General features: G+C 42.5%; 1 protein-coding gene across 2 annotated transcripts in view; it reads right to left on the bottom strand.

The window, feature by feature from the left end:
* PPP1CB (protein phosphatase 1 catalytic subunit beta) overlaps window positions 1-20,641 on the bottom strand; it is a 60,717-nt gene extending 40,076 nt beyond the window's left edge. The window contains exons 1-2 of one of the 2 annotated variants that reach the window (XM_073338619.1): window positions 20,355-20,641; window positions 2,764-2,994 (exon numbers count right to left, since the gene is read on the bottom strand). Coding sequence is in view for 1 of the 2 variants with exons in the window: in XM_073338617.1 (XP_073194718.1) it covers window positions 20,355-20,406 (52 nt within the window). In the remaining variant the exon portion in view is untranslated. The remainder of the gene's footprint in view (window positions 1-2,763; window positions 2,995-20,354) is intronic. The other variant, XM_073338617.1, reaches the window with a different exon arrangement.
* Between the last annotated feature and the right edge of the window lie 270 nt (window positions 20,642-20,911).

The raw sequence follows: 20,911 nt of genomic DNA, 5'->3' as shown, positions 1-20,911 counted from the left end.
TAGCATATGTCTACGTTTCAGAGGTGCCTAACCTACGGCCTGTCAGAGCATTTTGTAAGGCCCATGACTTGCTTCAGCACAATACACTAATGGCAGATTCATTAGAGTTTTGTCGTCATGTTATATCATTTTAGTTTACACGTGTATAGATAATACTGCATATAGAAATAACCTAATACATATGAAACAAGATGAATATAAAATATCAATAGTTAACTTTAAATCTTATTAAAATATGTAGAATCTGTCTGGATCGAACAAGGTCATGCTGAGGTTTGTGTGGTCCTCTGTGTAATAAGGTCAGGCATGACTGTCTAGTTAATGGATTCCCAAGTTAAAGTAGCCAGAAATAAGTGTTTGGGAGACAGTCTACATTAACCTTCACAAGTGTTCCCTCCTCAGGAATGGTCTACACTAAAAAATAAGGTGCTTTAAAAAAAAAAAGTTAATTTATAGCAAAATGCTAGTGGAAACAAGACACTGGTAGTTTTACTTTGATGTAGTTAGATGAGGTGAATCCTAGACACCCCTTGCCCCCAACACACACACACTCCAAATATCAGTTTTCACTTCTACTAGTTTCATCAAGGTAAAACTAGTCTGTACCTTGTTTCCACTAGCATTTTACACTTTAGCTAACATTTAGCTAAAAACCATACCTTTGCCCCACTGAAGCTACAGTCTTGGCATTCTTTAATGGGACTTAATTTTCTGATTTGCTGAGAGCCCTTCCCTTACAGGATCACACCTAAAGACCGCAGGCCATGAATGACTCACTGTCCCTTTATGTTACACAGAGCTATATGTATATAAACTTACACATAAGAATACAGCTACAGAAGCAAGCTATTAAAGAATACCAATTCACCAAGTCTTATAAGATTAGTTAGGCCAGTGTTAAACCAAGGCTGTTATTCTTCAAGTACGTACCAAAAGGAATTCATTCTTTTCAAAACAGGTTTTTAGTTTGATTTCAAAAATTTCCTGAAGTATAGTTGGGAGAACAGTATTCCTATGTTGTACATTTAGTGAAGTCCAGTGCTTCCGTGAACACCAAAACACTAATTTTCACTGCACTTGTTTTCTATTATGTTCCTATAATAGACATACGCATATTTTTAAGTTGCAATATTTAAGTATATAATACTTGGTTAAAAAGAACAGATTTTTCCTATTTGGCTGCTGTTTTGAAAATCATCAAAAGGTATGTCTATACAACAGAAAGAAATCCTAGGAAACAAATCTCAGAGCCCAGATCAGCTGACATGGACTCAGCTACAAGGCTAAAAATAGCAGAGTAGACATTCCAACTTGGCCTGGAGCCCAGGCTCTAAGAACCTCACTCCTCTTGGTGGATTTCAGAGCCGGGCTCCAGCCCGAGCAGGAATGTCTACACTGCTATTCAGTCTTGTAATGCAAGGCCCAGACACTTGAGCCAGGTTCTGAGTGTCACTGCCATGGGGGTGGTTGGGTATTGGAGCTGTGTAGATGTAACCATAGTATTATACTGCTGATAGTTCAGACCTCAGGACTGGGAGTAGGACAACTGGACTGTTAAGTTTACAACAATAGGCTCCTGGGTCAAAAAAAACTGCTGAATAAACTGATTAAATATGCTATGGCCCAAACACAAGCTAGAAATTGCTTTGTTCTATTGACGCACGACAGCTGTTATACTAATCGACAAGAACAATGCCAACATGTCACACATCTTGTTAGTTAGAATTTTTAGTCACATAACCATACTAAGATTAGAAATAAAATATAAACAGGCAACTCAGATCTTGCATTCACTAGGAATAAGTGTTTTAGCACATGACCCAATCTGTTAGTTTATGTGCTAACACCACCTTTTCCTAGTAACGACAAGGCCAGAGGCGAAACACAAGAGGTGGGTCACGAGCCACAGGGGTGTATGGGCTTCCAGTTCTGAACATATTAAGAATGCTTGCTGAATAGTATTCTTTGGTATGTTTGCCTTTAGCATTTTATGTAAACACACATTCTGCAAGTATTCCCGCCAAAGGAAGTGATGAATAATGGTAAAGGTCTCGCAGTTAACAGCCCTTGCACTTGTGTTGCTTGCTCAGTTTGCAAGTAGTTTTAGTAGTTTGTATTATGTGGTAGCACATAGGACCCCAAGTCATGGGCCAGTATTGACCTGTACTAAGGAATTACTGTATAAACACAGCAAAAAAAGAGTTCCTGTCCTGAAGAATTTACAAAGTTATAAAGCTTCAATAAAGTATGGTTGGCTTTAAATAGAAAAGCTATTAAGAATTAATTTTGAAGCTCTACCTACAAGGCTCTTGTCCAAGAATGAGATCAATGACTATAGTTTGAGTCATAGGCTGCATACAGCTTGAACTGCACTTTCCTTCAACAAACTGTTGTTTCTCTTGATTTAATTTGCCTGGTCAAGAATGTTAAAGTCTAATTTTCCCTTCCTTTTCTAGTTTGGGAGTAAAAAGAGTTTTGGCATGTTCTTATCTCATTTTCAATGTATACTGCTTCATCTACTGATGATGCTGATGATCCTACAGATAACACTGAAAGAGCAGATATGTAGCAAAAACACATGAGACTATATCCTAACCAGAAAAATATGCTCCTCTGTAGATTAAGCACATCTACTGCCCATTTCTTTGGGCACTTATTACATCCACAAAAAGGAGTTTTTTAAATATGTAAACACAGTAAGCTTTTATGTAATTCACAGTATCAAACCAGATACAATGTCAAACTTCTTAACTCATTAATTACCTGCCCAGCAGACCAATGCCTATCAGTTTTACAAGGTCTGGGCTTCTTGAAGACTGGAAAGGGGAAAAAGCAAACTTCAGAACCACAGGGTTTTTCATGAAGAATATGCTGCCAGCAGCCTCCATGGATTTACAGTTGAGAAAAACTTTAGTTTGAGACCAAGTGAGGCAATACAAGCATGGATAGATGTAATCTGAGGTCATCTGGTACCAAATCACTCAGGCATTGGCTCTACAAAAAAAAAGATGCATTCTTAACTTAAGTTAGCAAACTAGTTAATTAACTGAAATTAAATCCTAGTGAAGATAAGGCAGCTTTGTAGGTTCAACTCAAGTTAGCAGGTTGAAGTAAACTACCTTCCACCAGTGATAAAAGCTAACTGGGAAAAAGGCACTCATACTTTGTCCCCCCACATGGAGAGTTATACTGGTATAACAGTTTGAATTCATACCTTATACCAGTATAAGACTTCCCTACACACAAGCTCAAAGACACAGATATCGGTAGCAAAGTCCACTCCCAAAAAAGTGGTTGCATTTGCCTTACCAGATGCAGATGAAAAGGGGTACTGCCATCCATGTTACCTTAACATCTAACAGCAATCTTGGATCTAATACCCCTAAACTGTACATCTGTTATAAATGGTTGGTTTAGAGTAACACCCGCGTTAGTCTGTATCCGCAAAAAGAACAGGAGTACTTGTGGCACCTTAGAGACTAACACATTTATTAGAGCATAAGCTTTCGTGGGCTATAGTGCACTTCATCGGATGCATAAAATGGAATGGATCGATAGATACAGAGAAGGCAGAAGTTGCCATAAAAGCTGTAAGAGGCTAATTAATTAAGATGAGCTATTATCAGCAAGAGAAAAAAAAACTTTTGTAGTGATAATCAAGATGGCCCATTTAGACAGTTATAAATTACACACTAATCCATCCAACTGGGTACCAGCATGACTCTCACCATTTCTTGTTGCTTCTCAGAGCCTACCAATATTAACACAGTTTTTAGCAGGATTGGGCTTCAACCATCTGGCAACCTTCCAAACATACAGACCTCATATGGGCACTGCACTATCTGTTTCACTGTATAGATGCAGAGTCAGACATGAGGGGGAGACGGAGCTGAGCATCTTCAGCACACTGAAGACTCCTCCTTTTATCTCCTTACCTAGGCTAGTTTTGTCACTGAAATCATGAATTTGAATAAAGTCTGGTGACATCTGTAAAACACTTTTGATTAGGCCCCAAACTGAGTGGCACTGCAACCTGAAGTACAGGGTCAACGCCTGGAATGGTGATCTGTACCCAGCCTTAAAAGACAGGAGCTGCCACTGCAAGACAGGTGGGGGATAGGCTCGTTCTCCAAAACTCTGCCCGCCTGCCTTCCCCTGGCCTCACCTTTCAGCACTCCCACTACAATCTCGTGTAAGCTAATGTTGTGAAGCTACATCATTTGGTGACCTTTCAATTACTTATCTTTTTATCTGGCACTCCTGCTGTGAAATTTACTAAAATTTCCATGACAAAATTGTAGCCTTACTTCAAAGCAGCTTCTAGTGCTAGAGGATAGACTGAAACTCTGCACAAGGGCTCTCGGACAGACTTATCACTGTTCTTTCTTTGGAAGAAGTAGGACTCAGAGAATAAAGGATGAGACTTTTTCAGAGACCAATCTACCCAGGACCACAATTGCATCAACACCTCATAAGCAGTGGAATTTAAAGCAGATGACACATCCAAGAGTGGTCTTCACTGCAGAGTTAACTCCGGCTGTATCTACAGTACAATTGCTACAGTCATCCACACACAAAACCTCACCCAAGACTGTGGTGCTGTATAGTCAAAGTAGCTGGCCAATCCTGGAATACAGGCTAAAGCTTGAGCACTACTTATACTCAGGCTGGTAACCTTCTTTTACACTGTGAGCATAGCCTAAACCACTCAAATGCTGACTGGTAAGGACAGCCCTAACTATTATGGTGCCCTATGCAGCCCAAACACCTGCTCTTCTCTCCCCACTTCCCTCCCCTGCAGGGGGTCTGGGCTGTGCTCCAGGCCTGCAGGGCCGCAGAGGCAGAAGCTGTGGGGGGGTCACTTTGGGGCCCAGAGGCCAGAGGATTAGCGGGGATCCTGGAACCAGCAGCAGGAAGCAGAACGACCCGAGCCCAGACCGCTACGCTCCCCCTGCCCCAGCAGTGTTGCTCGGGGGAAGAGGTCCGCCTCCTGCCGCACTCACCAGCGGTGGGAAGCAGAACGACACAGTGGGGAGCCAGCAGAGTGGAGCGCGGGGAACCAGCAGAGCGAGCTGGGTTTCTCTGCTTCCCGCCACCGCCAGTGAGTGTGTGGGTAGCCATGACCCCAGCTGCCAGTGCCAGGCCAGCGCTGGGGGAGGGGGCTTAGGAGAAGGGGTGGAAAATGGGCAGGGGAGGGAGAGAAGAGGTGGGGGAGAGAGAAGAGGAGGGGCAGGGGCGGAGGGAGTTGTCCCTGGGCCCACACTCCCGTAGGAACACATAGGTGGGTCAGCTGGGGAATGGGGATGGTTGCTGGCGCTGCCGCATACACAGAATACGCAGCTGTGTAGGGCACCATGAAATTTGGTGCCCCAAATTTCATGGTGCCCTATACAGCTGCGTATTCTGTGTATGCCTAAGGATGGCCCTGCTGATAGTACTCCAATGCCATCCCACAATTCCCTTCATGTGCCTGGAAAGACTGACAAGCTCTCCCACAATTCACCGAGGGGGGGGGGGGGGGAATCAAAGTGGCACAGCTCACTGCAGAACTAAGAATCATGAATAGGACCCCAGAAGTCCTAGCACCTCACACAAGTACAGCACCACTGTGGAAGCTGCCACTCACACCCAAGTTAGGCCAATGCAGGGTAAGCCCCAGCGTACTGATTACCACAGTTAACTCTGCAGTGAAGGCCTACCCTTAGTCTATCAGGACAGGGACACTAGCCTCATCTTTCACTAGGAAATGGAACTGTGTGTCTAGTGCAGTGGTTCTCAAACTTTTTTACTGGTGACCCCTTTCACACAGCAAACCTCTGAGTGTGACCCCCCCCTTATAAATTAAAAATGTTTTTATATATTTAACACCTTTATAAATGTTTGAGGCAAAGCGGGCTTTGGGGTGGAGGCTGACAGCTCACAACCCCCCATGTAATAGCCTTGTGACCTCTTGAGGGATCCTGACCCCCAGTTTGAGAACCCCTGTACTAGTGCAATTTCAATTCAATATCACGCTGACAGGATTCAAGGAAATTCAAGAATTCCAGATATGACCACAAAAGCTTTGATCCAGTTTTAATGTTTGGTTTTGTTTTTTTTTGCTAACCTCAAAAAGTGCCCAAAAACAACCAAATCAAGAGTATAAGCTTCGTTATACTTAAACACAAGTTTCAAACTTATTCAAAAAATAGTTAACTATGTAATCATTCTCAAAGAGCCATACGAAACTAAAATTGCTCTACATACTATAAATCTTGAAGAGGCCTTCTAAATTGAAATAAAAACACACAAGAAACCTCCAACTACACTAGGAAAGTAATCCACAACAGTAATCCACCATTGCCATTTTCCCAGGTGTACTGTAATACAAAGCTTTAGGATTAAGCAAACATTTTTCAACATGGTTTTGAATCAGAAAAAGGTGTTATTTTATACATAATGACCAGTGCAGTACCAAGGCACTGATTATATTTCAGAAGTTCCTAGGTAAGGATAGGGACTCAGATTACTATTTATGTAATGCTATGCATGTGCATGGTGTTTAGACAGCTAAGAATAGATCCCTGCCCCCAAGGAGATTCATCTGCATTAAACAGCAAAAAACTACAGTAAACAAAGGTCACTGGGAGGAGGGTTAAAACGGATTATATTATGCTTGCATCCTCTAGTTTTAGAAGAATATAAAGTGGTGCAGTGTTGGGAAATCAGGCTTGGGATGGAGACCAACACTAGATTAGTTTCAGCATCTACAGTGGCTTTACACCTCACTACTCAGGACTTGACACTTGAGAACATGAGTTTTTCCCTACTGCATGACAGCTTCTCCTCCAAACATCAGTATTTTTATGTTATTTTAACAAATTGTACAATTGTCATCCTAAGTGTCCTTGGCCTATATTAATGTAACTTTTAATAAAGGGTCAAAGCTGCAAAGTCAAGCAGTTAAAAATTAGGATTGCCAGAAATATGGTGACTTGAGCAACCTTAACTTGGCCCTCTTTCATGTAGGCATGACAGAGTCTTTAATTACATGATCACATACCACTTTCTCTTCCCTCCACCTCACCTCTCAAAATTCTTGGCTCATTCAGAGCACAGGACTGACAACTGTCAACCAGCATTTGTTTATATACCATGTGACCCTATGCCTTATTTACTGCACACCATCCATACCCTACACTGAATGCAGATTAATGTTCTTATGGCTTTATTTATGAACCACCACAATATAGTATCCAAGTACTCTAAACATCAATCTTTACAAGAGATTTGTGAGGTGATAGCATTATCCCCATTTTACTGAAAAACCAAGTGGCCACTGTTGGACAAAGGTGATTTAAATAGATTTGTGGAAGAGGTAGGGATGGAATCCAAGCCTACAGTAAACTCACAATCAAAAAGAAAAGGAAGGCATTCAGAGCAAGATTGTTTTACTGAAAGAATGCAAGATGTTCTTTATGAGTAGAATTTAAGTCTGTAATTTTAAGAAAATGGATCTGTCTGTCAGAACTCATTTATTCCTACAAAGAACAATCATTTAAAGCCAATTTAGGATGCTTAAGGAATCACACACCCAAGCAAACCCATAAAAGCAGAGAAATGTCCAGCTAGATATCCTTTAACATACCACAACCCCTCCACACCATATTAACCACTTTGACTGACTTTGTCCTTATACAAATCCTGTACACCAACATGGACAGTCAAAACATAAATTCTTCACAATTACACAACAACAATTTTAACCCCAACCTCAGCAACATACATGTGTTAGACAGCATGAGTACACTAAGTATTCTTATCCTATGGAAAGGAGTACTCTTTGTGATTCTATGCCAACATGCTGAGGAGTGGGGGATCTGTTTTGGCATTTTAGTTTTCAAAAAAGAAGAAATTCTTAAAGGGAAGGAGTATTTTTTTGGGGGGGTTTAAAAAAAAGGGGGGGTGGGTTCTATAGTTCAACAAGAATGTTATCTGTGGGACTTCTGATGGGTGCTACCATTTTAGTGCAAGGGGATACAAATTCTGGAGACATCAGGCAAAGTGTTGAAGACTGATTTTGACCATTTCTTTTCTAGGATTACTGGCTAGTAAATGCATCAAAAATTCTCACCCATGCCCCAAGTCCACTTAACTTGTTAGAATACATCTGCATCAAAACATTTTTATAACTATATCTCCAACTTTGGAGTCAAGCTAATGCAGTTATACTGCAAATGGACCCTGGCCCTTACACATACACACCACAGCCTTTTAGCGTAAAAGCAATGATGTGCCACTCCCAATTCTGCAGTCTAGTGTTTGACAGTTTCTAAAACTAAACTGGAGACAGGTATGCAATAATCAAGATTTTAGTGATCAAAACAAAAATCTTAATTCACCAGATGGGAGAAGTTCATCACATTCAAGGCCAACCCCACACAAACTCAATTATGAAGTCTAACTTTCTAATCTAGTGCTTGCTCTATGATTGCATTTACTCTATTTTCTTAATTGTATTACTATTGGCTTTGGCTTACTTCCCTCCCCATTACCTTACTGCATGAAAAGCTCACCAAGTAATATGTAAATTCAAAGCTTAAAAAAAAATAATTGCAGCTCCATTTTTAGAGAATGGCGAGAGTACAATGCCTACAAAACAGAAAGACAGCAATTAAAGTTATTAATCTTTTAGAAGGTAGAAAGTAAGGGAAAAAATTCTTGACACCTTTTAAATACAAGCTAAGGTTTGTTAGTTAAACTTTCTCCTGTGGCTCTTTGACTTAGTTGTCTGTAACCTGCTAGTTTGATATGTAGCTTGCAAGTCAGCTAAGCATACATACTATGTGCAGAGCTAACTATTTAATGTTAAGATTTCATGGAATCATAGAATGTCAGGTTGGAAGGGACCTCAGGAGGTCCAACCCCCTGCTCAAAGCAGGACTAATCCCCAACTAAATCATCCCAGACAGGGCTTTGTCAAGCCTGACCTTAAAAACCTCAAAGGAAGGAGATTCCACCACCTCCCTAGGTAACCCATTCCAGTGCTTTACCACCCTTCTAGTGAAAAAGTTTTTCCTAATATCCAACCTAAACCTCCCCCACTGCAACTTGAGACCATTACTCCTTGTTCTGTCATCTGCTACCACAGAGAACAGCGTAGATCCATCCTCTTTGGAACCCCCTTTCAGACAGTTGAAAGCAGCTATCAAAACCCCCCTCATTCTTCTCTTCTGCAGACAAACAATCCCAGTTCCCTCAGCCTCTCCTCGTAAGTCATTTGCTCCAGCCCCCTAAACATTTTTGTTGCCCTCCACTGAACTCTTTCCAATTTTTCCACATCCTTCTTGTAGCGTGGGGCCCAAAACTGGACACAGTACTCCAGATGAGGCCTCACCAATGCCGAATAGAGGGGAATGATCACGTCTCTTGATCTGCTGACAATGCTCCTACTTGTACAGACCAAAATGCTGTTAGCCTTCTTGGCAACAATGGCACATTGTTGACGCATGTCCAACTTCTCTTCCATGGTAACCCCTAGGTCCTTTTCTGTAGAACTGCTGTCTAACCACTCAGTCCCTAGTCCAGGGGTCTCAAACACATGGCCCACGGGATTATTTTCTGCGGCCTGCCAGCTCCCCGCACCTCCCCCCCCCTCGCGCTTACTTAGAGCGGTTTCAGCCCGGCACTCACTGGCGGCGCCTTGCTTCCAGACACCATCCCCTGCAGCTCCCATTGGCCAGGAACAGGGAACCGTGGCCATTGGGAGCTTCGGGGGAGGTACCTGGGAGGAGCAGCCAGGGCAACACAGATAGCCCTCTGCCCTCCCTCCCCCAGGTTCCAGCCATTTCCCGGAGTGGCCCAGGGGCAGGGAACCTGCCCTGCCCCCGGTGTGTGCCGGGCCGGAGCCCGCCCCCCGCACCCTTCCTGCACCCCCAACCCCCTGCCCTGAGCCCCCTGCTGCACCCCGCACCCTGTCCTGAGCCCCCTGCCACACCTCCTGCACCCCCTGGGGGCAGGGAGGGGGAGGAGTTGGGGGTGGGGATTTTGGGGAAGGGGTTGGAAGAGGTGGGGCCTCATGGAAGGAGTGGAGTGGGGGCTGGGCCTGGGGCAGCAGAGGGGTGGGTGTCAGTGGTGCGGCCCTCGAGCCAATGTACTAGTCCTCATGTGGCCCTTGTGGTCATTTGAGTTTGAGACCCCCTGCCCTAGTCTGTAGCAGTGCATGGGATTCTTCCATCCTAAGTGCAGGACTCTGCACTTGTCCTTGTTGAACCTCATCAGATTTCTTTTGGCCCAATCCTCCAATTTGTCTAGGTCCCTCTGTACCCTGTCCCTACCCTCCAGCACATCTACCACTACTGCCAGATTAGTGTCATCTGCGAACTTGCTGAGGGTGCAATCCACACCATCCTCCAGATCATTAATGAAGACAGATATTGAACAAAACCGGCCCCAGGACTGACCCTTGCGGCACTCCACTTGATACCAGCTACCAACTAGACATGGAGCCCATTGATCACTACCTGTAGAACCCACTGATCTAGCCAGCTTTCTATCCACCTTGTAGTCCATTCATCCAGCCCATACTTCTTTAACTTGCTATTTATTTATTTTTAGGAGTTGTGGGGTTTGTTGAAATACTAAAAGGAACTAGTCTACATTAGGAAAGCATGAAATTGTACTACAAAAGTAAAAAACACAAAAAAATCCCTTATGCTTTGGAGACAAGCTTAAGATGAAGTTTTTCAAATACCCTAAAAATTCTGAAGGAACATGTTACACATTACATTGTTAATCAGTAAGATCTGATGTTCTTCCATGAGGTCAGTTTCATATGAAACTTGACCTCCCTAATTGCCAAATATAGTATGCTTCACATTAGCTAGAACACACAGTACTAACTGCATTGATTGAATTTTTCTAAAATCCACAACCACATCCCAGGTCACTGACTTAAATAAAAAAATTCAGCTCAATTGTCCACTTAAAAAGCACATTCTATTAAAATTAAATAATTACTTTTTCCTCACCTCTATTAAAATGTAGCTATACTCTGAATGCAAGAAAGTTGAAGGATTCAGGCTAAAACTTATTTACATGCCATAGAATAAATAAACAGAAAGATATGTTAAATGATCAATACTTTGTTACAACCTTAATGAGATACAAAACCAGCAAACTGAAATTTTCCTTAATTTTACAATAATGAGGTCATCCAAATGGACAAGCTTTTTAGCATGCTCTCTCCCCCCCAATTCAACGTTTCCAGGATTTACAGACTGCTAAAAAAAGGCTAGTTTATGATTTTAATGCCCTTCAGGACTGATGTTTAAAATGCAATATGATTCCCACCTTTTTGTTACCCTCCACACCCAATATTAATTTCAAGATACGCCTGCCCTCCCAATATTATCAGTTGAAACTGAATACACTATTACAATTGTCTCTGAAGTTTTCTTTTTCAGGGGGAGAAGATAAAGCAAACTGGTATCTTGCTTCTTTTTTCCTTGTTATACTCTCCCTCCCTCCCTCGGCTGTATCTATGATACTTTATGTCTGAATCAAAAATGACAGTTTGTTCCTTGCAGTCTATTTTTCATAATTTGTTTGTGTATCCTTGTGATAGAACTTTTCTAGTTCTCTTTTTCTTTTCTGAGAATGTCCCTCATTTCCCACATCTATGACGATCCATTCTGTGATATGGCATACAACAGCATTATCCCAGACTGCCAAATTATTTTCCCCACAAGCCAAGTATAAAACATTTTTGGAGCAATAATGTACGAGAGAAGAGAGTGAAAAAGCATGGTGGCTCCTTTATGCTTAAGTGCTTTGTGAAAAGGAAGAAAAGTGATCTTTCAAAACCACCAAAACAGTTTGTCATTTTCTTCCATAATACTGAATGGTTTGAATTTAGCTTAGTTTTCATTTTGGAACTATTCCAATCTCAGCCTTTAGTTTGAGTTTTGCACGAAAACCTGACCCTGCAAGGTGCCAGGTGTCTACCTCCTATTGAAATCAACAAGAATTAAAGATGTTTAGTACCTTGTAGGGTTAGGTCCCAACATTGCATAGTACAAATATTGCACAATGCACACTATTTTACTATGACAAATATAAAAGACAAAAATGTAACAACTTCAGAATATGGCAGCTTAGGTGTAAATCTAGACAAGCAAGAAGTTTTTTTTTCAAGTTACTGGTACTGTGTAGCAAGGGCTGACTAGACAAGAATGACTAAGAATCTGAAGACTGCCTGTATTTTTTTTTTTTCTTTTTTTAAATCTAGTCAGAGGAACCAGTGATTTTAAGTAAATTATCTCACGCCACCAGGGATGGAAACTAACAGCAGCAATTAGAAAGTTTGGAGTTGCATCTTTCCAAGGATTAGTTTCAGCTATGGGGGTTTGTAATGTACAGCTTAAAAATCTCTCCCTTACATATTTACAATTCCTAACTGATTTTAGTGACCTCTACCTCAAAAATTGTTTGAGCTAGAACCAATGTTGTATAGTGTATAAAAACTTGTATTCTGTCAATAGTAAAACATTTGTGTCTCTCTCTATACTTGTGTCTTCATGAACTCCTAGAGTCTTGATGAAACTGTAGTTAAAGGATGGAGTAGTCTAAATGACATGATTTTAAAGCCATGTGTAACCTAGTTTGTTTTTTCAATATTTGTTATTGAACCTTAATTACACAAAATGTTAACAGTTCCACAAAACAAATGGACATCACTAACTAGATTTTCACCTATTTCAAAGAATTTGAAACTACTGCTACATGGCATAAGGGGTTGGGAGGTAAGTGCTTTTACATGCAATTTATTATTTTAAAAAAATGTTTCTTCCCATTGCTGCTCTGGAAGCTGGCTATGCTTGGAGCGTTGCAAATGCACCAAGTAAAGCTGAAGAGACCTTTGACCACCAATCTTATAGTAACCTTTAGATAAACAGACAATTGTAATTTTTTGCTGAAAAGGACACTGTTTCTAAAGAATGTACCTTGGCTGCAATTCTCTCTCAGAACTATATGAGAGGCTGTTTGAGTTTCATGTTACTGGCAGACTTTCTTGCTTCTACATTCAAGTAGCTACAACTGTCCAATGAAGTCAAATTCCCAAAAAATCAATTTTTAAAATAGGAGGCTAAAGTAAGTTCTCTCCACTTGATTGGGCACTTGCAGTTTTTCTTGAATATGGAAACAAGTCTTATATCAGCAAACGTCTCAGATTTTACCAGAGAGGGAACCAGCTGAGACCATTACCTTTCTTTAAACTGTAAGCTTCTGAAATGTTACATAAATTTTGAACAAAGGTAATAAGTTAAGAGACACTCAGACTTTACGGAATAAGGTTTCACAACTTATCAGGTGACCGACAGTTTGATGAATTAGTATTAACAGAACTAGTAAGCTTTCTTATGCCTAGTCTAAAAATCAGAGTTTAGAAAGAAAAATTGTCACACAGAGTATGTCTATACCAGGGAACAGTCTTATTTTTTCGGTCAAGGTCCAAATTTCTTGGTCAAGTTATAGTTAAGGTCCAGACTCCAGAAAAACATTTTTCATACCACAGTATCAATATTGGTAATAATAAGTATACAAAAAGACTTCATGGTCCACGCAAAAGCACCTGGCAGTTTGGATTTGGCCTGCAATCCGCCTCTTGATTACCTATGATCTACATTATGGGTTCTACAGTTTCACAGCTACAGCACTGCAGCTGTGTCACTGTAAACGCCACACTGTAGATGCTTTCTACAGCAACAAAGGGTTTTCTTCCACCGCTGTAGTTAATCTGCCTTCCTGAGCAACATTAGCTAGATCAACAGAGGAATTCTTCCACTGACCTAGCCGTGTCTAGACCAGGGTTCGGTCAGCTTCACTACAGAGCTCAAGGGTGTAATTTTTCACACCCCGACCAATATAGCTATTCCAGCAAACCTAAGTGTAGATCAGGCCTTATATTGATTTAAGACTGTTTGGTGATGCTCTGGCCAAAAGGCCTAATGCAATCCTTGGATACATAAACACGGAAATATCGAACAGGGGTAGGAAGTTACAATTCATCTGTATTTGGCACCGAGGCAACCACTGCTGTAGTACTATGCCCAGTACTTGTGTCCACAATTCAAGAAGGATGTTGAAAATTGAAGAGGGTCTAGAAGAGAGCCATAAGAATGATTAAAGCAGCGGTTCTCAAACTTTACTGCACCGCGACCCCCTTCCAGTCGTATTGTAATTTTTGTTGTCAGGAGGAGGGACTGAAGCCTCGGCCTGCCCAAGCTCTGCCACTCCTGAAGGGATGTGGGAGAGAAAGCTGAAGCCTAAGGGCTTCAGCCCTGGGCGGTGGGGCTCATGCATCTGCTTCAGCCTCAGGACCCAGCAAGTCTAACGCTAGCCTTGGTAACCCCATTAAAATGGGGTCCCGACCCACACTCAGAGAACCACTGGATTAAAGGATTGAAAAGCATACCTTAGTGATATACTCAATGCTCCAGTTTGAACAGAAATTAATCTAGGGAAGTCCTATACTCTGTGTTACACAGGATGGCAGACAACGTGATTACAATGTTCTTCTGGCTTTATGATCTATGAAACTCTTATGTTTAGTTTACTTCAGTAAATTTACAGGCTGAAGCTACCTGTGAAGCAGGGAACAGTCTTTATTTTGTGTTTGTACAGTATCTAACACAAAGGGGATCTGTTCTATGATGGGGGCTCCCAAGTGCTACTACAATACAAACAATCAATTTCAAACAGGTGTGTCCACAGAGAGGTTTGTACTGGCTTAAGTTTTAAACTGCTTTAAGTTAGACCAACACAACTTCTGTGTCTAGACCAGCCCTGATTCTCAGCAGCCCCCTAATCAACACACAACCTGTATCTAGTCGCTGTAACTCAATATCAGCCACCAGGTTCAAAGACCAGACTTATGGCACATGTCTGCAAGCATTAAGTGAAAAAGCAGAGGGTCTCTCTCCCCATCTCAGTGCAAGAAGAATAGGGGTGTACGTCTGCCAGCTCTTAGGAGCTGGAGGGCAGGGAAACAAGACAAAGGACAAGGCATGCCTGCTATGTTCTGTGCTAGCAGCATAATTTGTAAACCAGTCAGTTTACTCATAGCATGCACGTTTCAGAGTAGCAGCCCTGTTAGTCTGTATTTGCAAAAAAAAAAAAAAAAAAAAAAAAGGAGTACTTGTGGCACCTTAGAGACTAACAAGTTTATTTGAGCATAAGCTTTCATGAGCTACAGCTCACTTCATTGGATGCAGAATTCATTCTCCTTGTTTTCTTTATATAATAGGTACTTCTAAGGCAGTGGTTCTCAACCTTTCTAGACTATTGTACCCCTTTCAGGGGTCTGATTGGTCTTGCATACCCCAAGTTACATGTCACTTACAAACTACTTGCTTATAAAAAAAGACAAAAATGCAAAAAGTATCAGAGTACACTACTGCTGAAAAATTGCTTACTTTCTCATTTTTACCATACAATTATAAAATAAATCAATTGTAACAAATATTGTACTTACATTTCAGCGTATAGAGCAGTATAAAGTCGTCTGTATGAAATTTTAGTTCGTACTGATTTCACTAGTGCTTTTTATGTACCTGTTGTAAAACTAGGCAAATATCTAGATGAGTTGATATACCTTCAAGACGACCTCTGCATATCCCCAGTGGTACACATACCCCTGGTTGAGAACCACCGTTTTAAGGCACCAACAACCGTAGCATTTATATTCTGGACAAGTTACAAATAAAGAAAGTGAATTCAAAATAGGCTCTTCTTTGCATCCTGGAGTTCACCACTTAAAAGGGGAGCGAAGAATCTAAGTTCTCTAGCATGTATGGGAATCTAATGCTATGAAAAGGTGGGTTTTTGCAATGGTCGCTGACAAGCCAATCTAAGAATTGCTCTGATCTCTTCAAGAGGAGTGTTTAGTCTAGAATCCAGCATTAAGAAGCTTGCCTTCCAGATCTCAAGAGTTTCCATTCTCTGAAATGAGTGTGTGTGTGGTCATGAGTGCAGGTGTCCATGAGCTTCAGATGGTAAGGCATTCTCAGAGGTAGTATGCTTCTGATCTTTGAGAACTAGGACCTAGCAACAAAAGGGAGGCAAGTGGAGGGTGGAATCAACTGATGTGCTCTCAGCAGCTAGTTCTGATCAAGAGAGACAGGTTGCTCTGTGTTGTACAAGACAGAGTTTAATTGGCCTTGATTGACTAAGGCACAGGCAATTATAGTACTGTAATCCAGTCTTAAAGTGCATGGATCATCACTGCTAGGTTAATGTTCAAAAACAGGTGTAGTCATCCAGCAACCTAAAGAGGGCAGAAGTTTCTTGGTTCAATAGCTACTGCTGCTATTTTTATAAGTACCGGTAGTTAGTACAGTAGCTCTCAAACTGTGGGTCACAGCCCCGTTTTAATGGGGTCACCAGGGCTGGCTTAGATTTGCTGAGGCCAGGGGCCAAACCCCGAGCCCCACTGCCCAGGGACGAATCTGAAGCTTGAGCCAAACTGTCCAGGGCCAAAGCCGAAGCCCAACAACTTTAGCCCTGGGCAGCGGGATTCAGGTTACATGGCCCCTGCCTGGGGCTGAAGCCTTTGGGTTTCAGCTTTGCCCCTCCCCACCCTTCCCGTGGCAGTAGGGCTCGGGCTTTGGCCCACTCACCCCAGGGCAACAGGGCTTGGGTGAGCTCAGTCCCTCTTCCTAGGATCATGTAGTAATTTTTGTTGTCAGAAGGGGGACGCAATGCAATGAAGTTTAAGAAACCCTGAAAAAAAACAACAAGGAGTCCGGTGGCACCTTAAAGACCAAGATGTATATGAGCATAAGCTTTTGTGGGTAAAAACTCCCTTCTCTTCATGTGTCAGTATATTTATGTCTACATCTGTAATTTTCACTCCATGCATCTGAATAAGTGGGGTTTTTACCCACAAAAGCTTATGCTCATATAAATCTGTTAGTCTTTAAGGTGCCACTGGACTCTGTTGTTTTTTTGAAACCAGACTAACACGGCTACCCCCTGATACTTGAGAAACCCTGAGTTAGTACATTGCAAAATGAGCTGTAAGCAGCAGCTATTGAAAGACTACTGTAACTGCTGTTCAGAGTTAAAACCATCCATTTCATTTAAAGGGAGCAGAAGGTCCTAGAACATGCTATGGACCAACACACTGCAACACACATGTATTGTTTCATGATTTCTGTGTGTATATAAAGTCTGCTGCAGTTTCCACGGTAAACATCTGATGAAGTGAGCTGTAGCTCACGAAAGCTCATGCTCAAATAAATTGGTTAGTCTCTAAGGTGCCACAAGTACTCCTTTTCTTCACACTGCAATAAGATTCTCTTAAAGCTTTTAATAACATTTTTACACTATAAAACCACTATTTCTGGCCATCTAAGTGGAAATGGCAAAGACAATTGACAATATGTAACATACTGCTCCTAGATTGAGAATTAACAGGCTTACTTTTTGCTTGAAATCTACACTGCAACTTTACCAAAGCAGAAGCAATGCCATAACAAATTATAAATTGCTAAGTATCTGATTACATATAAGAAACTTTAAAGTTAAAACTGGAGTACTCAAGCTTTTATTCATCCTATGGTACATTCATAGTGCAGAAACTGGAAGATGTGAAATATAAGCAAAAATTTAAATTAAAGCAAAAAACCCCACACCTGTTTGGAGACACTTAAACACACACACAAGAACAATGCAGTGATAGAGGAATCTATTTTCCCTCTGATGCAGAGAGAGGTTATACAAGCTCTCTGTTAAACTTAGTGGGAGGTAAGTGAAGAAAAAAAAATCTTTCTGGTTCAAAGTTAAGGAAAATCTGTTTTGTTTACACTCAAGTCAAACAAAAAGTAAACCAAATCTTAGATTTTAAAGATGGTTTAGAAAAAGTTGTCTGTACAAAGACTTGCACAAATTTGAACAGTTAAGTCTAAAATTTGCCTTATCACACACATTTTAATATTGTGAAAAGATTTAAGCACGAATTTCCCCAATACAGTCTTGACTGTGAATCTAAGTAACCTACAAGGTGGCTGTGACCTGTGACTAACAGTCACATACACCCTTGAAACACTTCGTATTATTTTATAAACTACTTTAATATGGATATGAACTTCAGATAAAAAACAAAACAATTACTGGTTTCAGAGGAACAGCCGTGTTAGTCTGTATTCGCAAAAAGAAAAGGAGTACTTGTGGCACCTTAGAGACTAACCAATTTATTTGAGCATGAGCTTTCGTGAGCTACAGCTCACTTCATCAGATGTTTACCGTGGAAACTGCAGCAGACTTTATATACACACAGAAATCATGAAACAATACCTCCTCCCACCCCACTGTCCTGCTGGTAATAGCTTATCTAAGCTATTACCAGCAGGACAGTGGGGTGGGAGGAGGTATTGTTTCATGATTTCTGTGTGTATATAAAGTCTGCTGCAGTTTCCACGGTAAACATCTGATGAAGTGAGCTGTAGCTCACGAAAGCTCATGCTCAAATAAATTAAAACAATTACTGGACATATACACAAGATTTTAGCTTTATTGTTTTAATAGGCTAATATTTTAAGATAAATGGTAACAGGCAGGCTTAGACACTAACAGCAACTTTTTAAAAACACAAGTCTACAATTTATAGATGAATAAAGTGAAAACAATTAAAACATATTAGAAAGTGCTATCCCAGACAAAGATCTGAGCCAGAGCATTTTCCCCACACACCCCACCCTCACAATTGAGCTTATGGTAGGAAGTGAATGCTGACTAGGTCACAAATGGGCCTATCTGTAATTATAGGAGTAAAAACAAAACAGAATACGGCCTTCACTGGTAAAAGTGACTTGTTAAAACTTGTTAGCAGTGTTTCAAGCTTCAAGTCACTCACAGAAATGAACTCTTGCCTAATGCCGAACAGACAACAATATCTACCTACATTTCATTATAAATACAGGTGCCTGCAAGTTCTCATTATACACTCGATAACATCCTAGTAATGCATTACCACTCCATTTCACCCTCAGAAGGATGGAAGAATGACTACAATAGGATATTCACAAACCTATATATTACATTACATTACCAATGTAGTTAAACAAGATACCACCCAAAAATTAGAGGATATACAAAATTCAAACAGATTTATTAAACTTCTGTTTCTCTCTTCCAGGCCAAGAATCCCCACTCCAAAACAAAACCTGTATGAATGTCACATTGGTAGCCTTCCAAATCCAGAAGTTACATCCATTTTAAAAAGGAACCACACACATCCGTACCCGTTCTCTTCCCTGACCAGATATTTGTCGGGGGCAAGAGGAGGAGGCTGGGAAGACTGGATAGTCCCAATCCAAGATCATCAAATGATGATGCTAAGGATAGAAGTAGTATCCTGCTCCTTGGCAAATGGGAAGTTAGTCAACTGTTTTCCCCTACCTTAACAAAAAATATATTTGGTAATACTGAAAAAAGGCATATTGACCCCTTCACCGATTATTCTCACACTATAGCCACATTAGAAATAACCCCAGAGCTGGGCAGAGGAACTGCATTAGACAAAATTCCTTCTGCCTCCCCTTACACACACCCACCAAAAACCCATCCCTAACATTTGTCAATTTTTGTAAGCCATGAAAAAGTGCTACTAACCTGATGGGAAAGAGGGAGAGACCTCCCACTAGCTAGGCTTTTCTATCTCACCCATCACCCTGGCAGCTTTAGCAGGACAATCCTGGGGTTTAAACACTGATACGAGTCAGGCATTCGCATTACAGAGACCCCGCCAAGAGGGCGCGTGTACACACACACACACACACACCCCTCCTGCATATTGGTGCAAATATAATGTTTCAAAGCACTAGCCCTTGATGGCCCCTCTAACAGAACAGCACACGCTGATGGCGAAGGGGCCAGTGCACCCAGGACATCACCTACCTACCTCCCCCACCCCTCTCAGTCTCAGCAGCGAAGTATGTAGCAGTACGAGGTGTCCCCTCAGCCCATCACTGAAATAGCTTAGCGCACCTAGCGCCGCGGGAGTGACCCCCCCCCCCCCCATCCTTCCTTCGCCGCTGCTCTCCCTTCCCCCACGGGGCCAAGAGCCTCAGCCCCATCTCCCGCTGCGCGCGCATAGGGTTGAGAAGGGTCCCGCCTTGCGCCCCCCTCCCCCTCGTGTGGTTGGGAAGGGTCCCGCCTTGCCCCCTAACCCCCTTCTTCTCCCGCCCCTCCCGGGTGTGGGGTTGGGAAGGATGCCGGCCCCCGGTGTGTGTGTGCTCGCCTGGGGGGGGGGGGGGATCTCTTGCCTCGCCCCCCCCGCCGTGTGTACGTGCTGGGGGGTGGGGCTCGCTCACCTTCCAGCAGCCGGGTGATGAGGCTATCCACATTCAGCTCCCCGTCCGCCATTTTGTGTGCACCGGACTCAGTAGTCCCGGGCGGGGATAGGCGGGGTGGAGAGGGCTTCACGGACTAGAGGAGGTGGCGACTCGCCCCAAGAAACCCGCCGGGCGCTTCGCTTCTCCAGCGCTGGCACCCAAAAGCGCCGGCCTCGGTCCCGCTCCGTTAAATGGGGGAGATCAACCCCCGCGCCTCCTCCCCGCCTCAGAGATCAGGCTACCCCCACTGCGCATGCGCCAACCCCGCTCCCCCGGCCGTGGCTGCTTCGCTTCGGAACTTCAGCAACTGCGCAGGCGCAAAGGACTCCTCTAGGCCAATATTACTGCGCAGGCGCAACGGGGTGGTCTTGCTGCACTTCAGGCCCTCCTGTAGGTGGGCATAGGTTTGAGATGATTTTCCTTCCCCCACAACACTCCCGCCCCGGGTCTAGTAACCAACTGGGCCTCCCAGTGCTGGAAGCGGGGCCGGGCCGAGCTGGAGTCCGGTGGGGGCAGGGACGGGTTCTCCCTCTGCC

Source organism: Lepidochelys kempii, chromosome 3 (assembly GCF_965140285.1).
Source record: "Lepidochelys kempii isolate rLepKem1 chromosome 3, rLepKem1.hap1, whole genome shotgun sequence".
NCBI lineage: Eukaryota > Metazoa > Chordata > Testudines > Cheloniidae > Lepidochelys > Lepidochelys kempii.
Note: the sequence above shows the minus strand (reverse complement) of the source record. Positions and strands in the feature narration are given on the sequence as shown.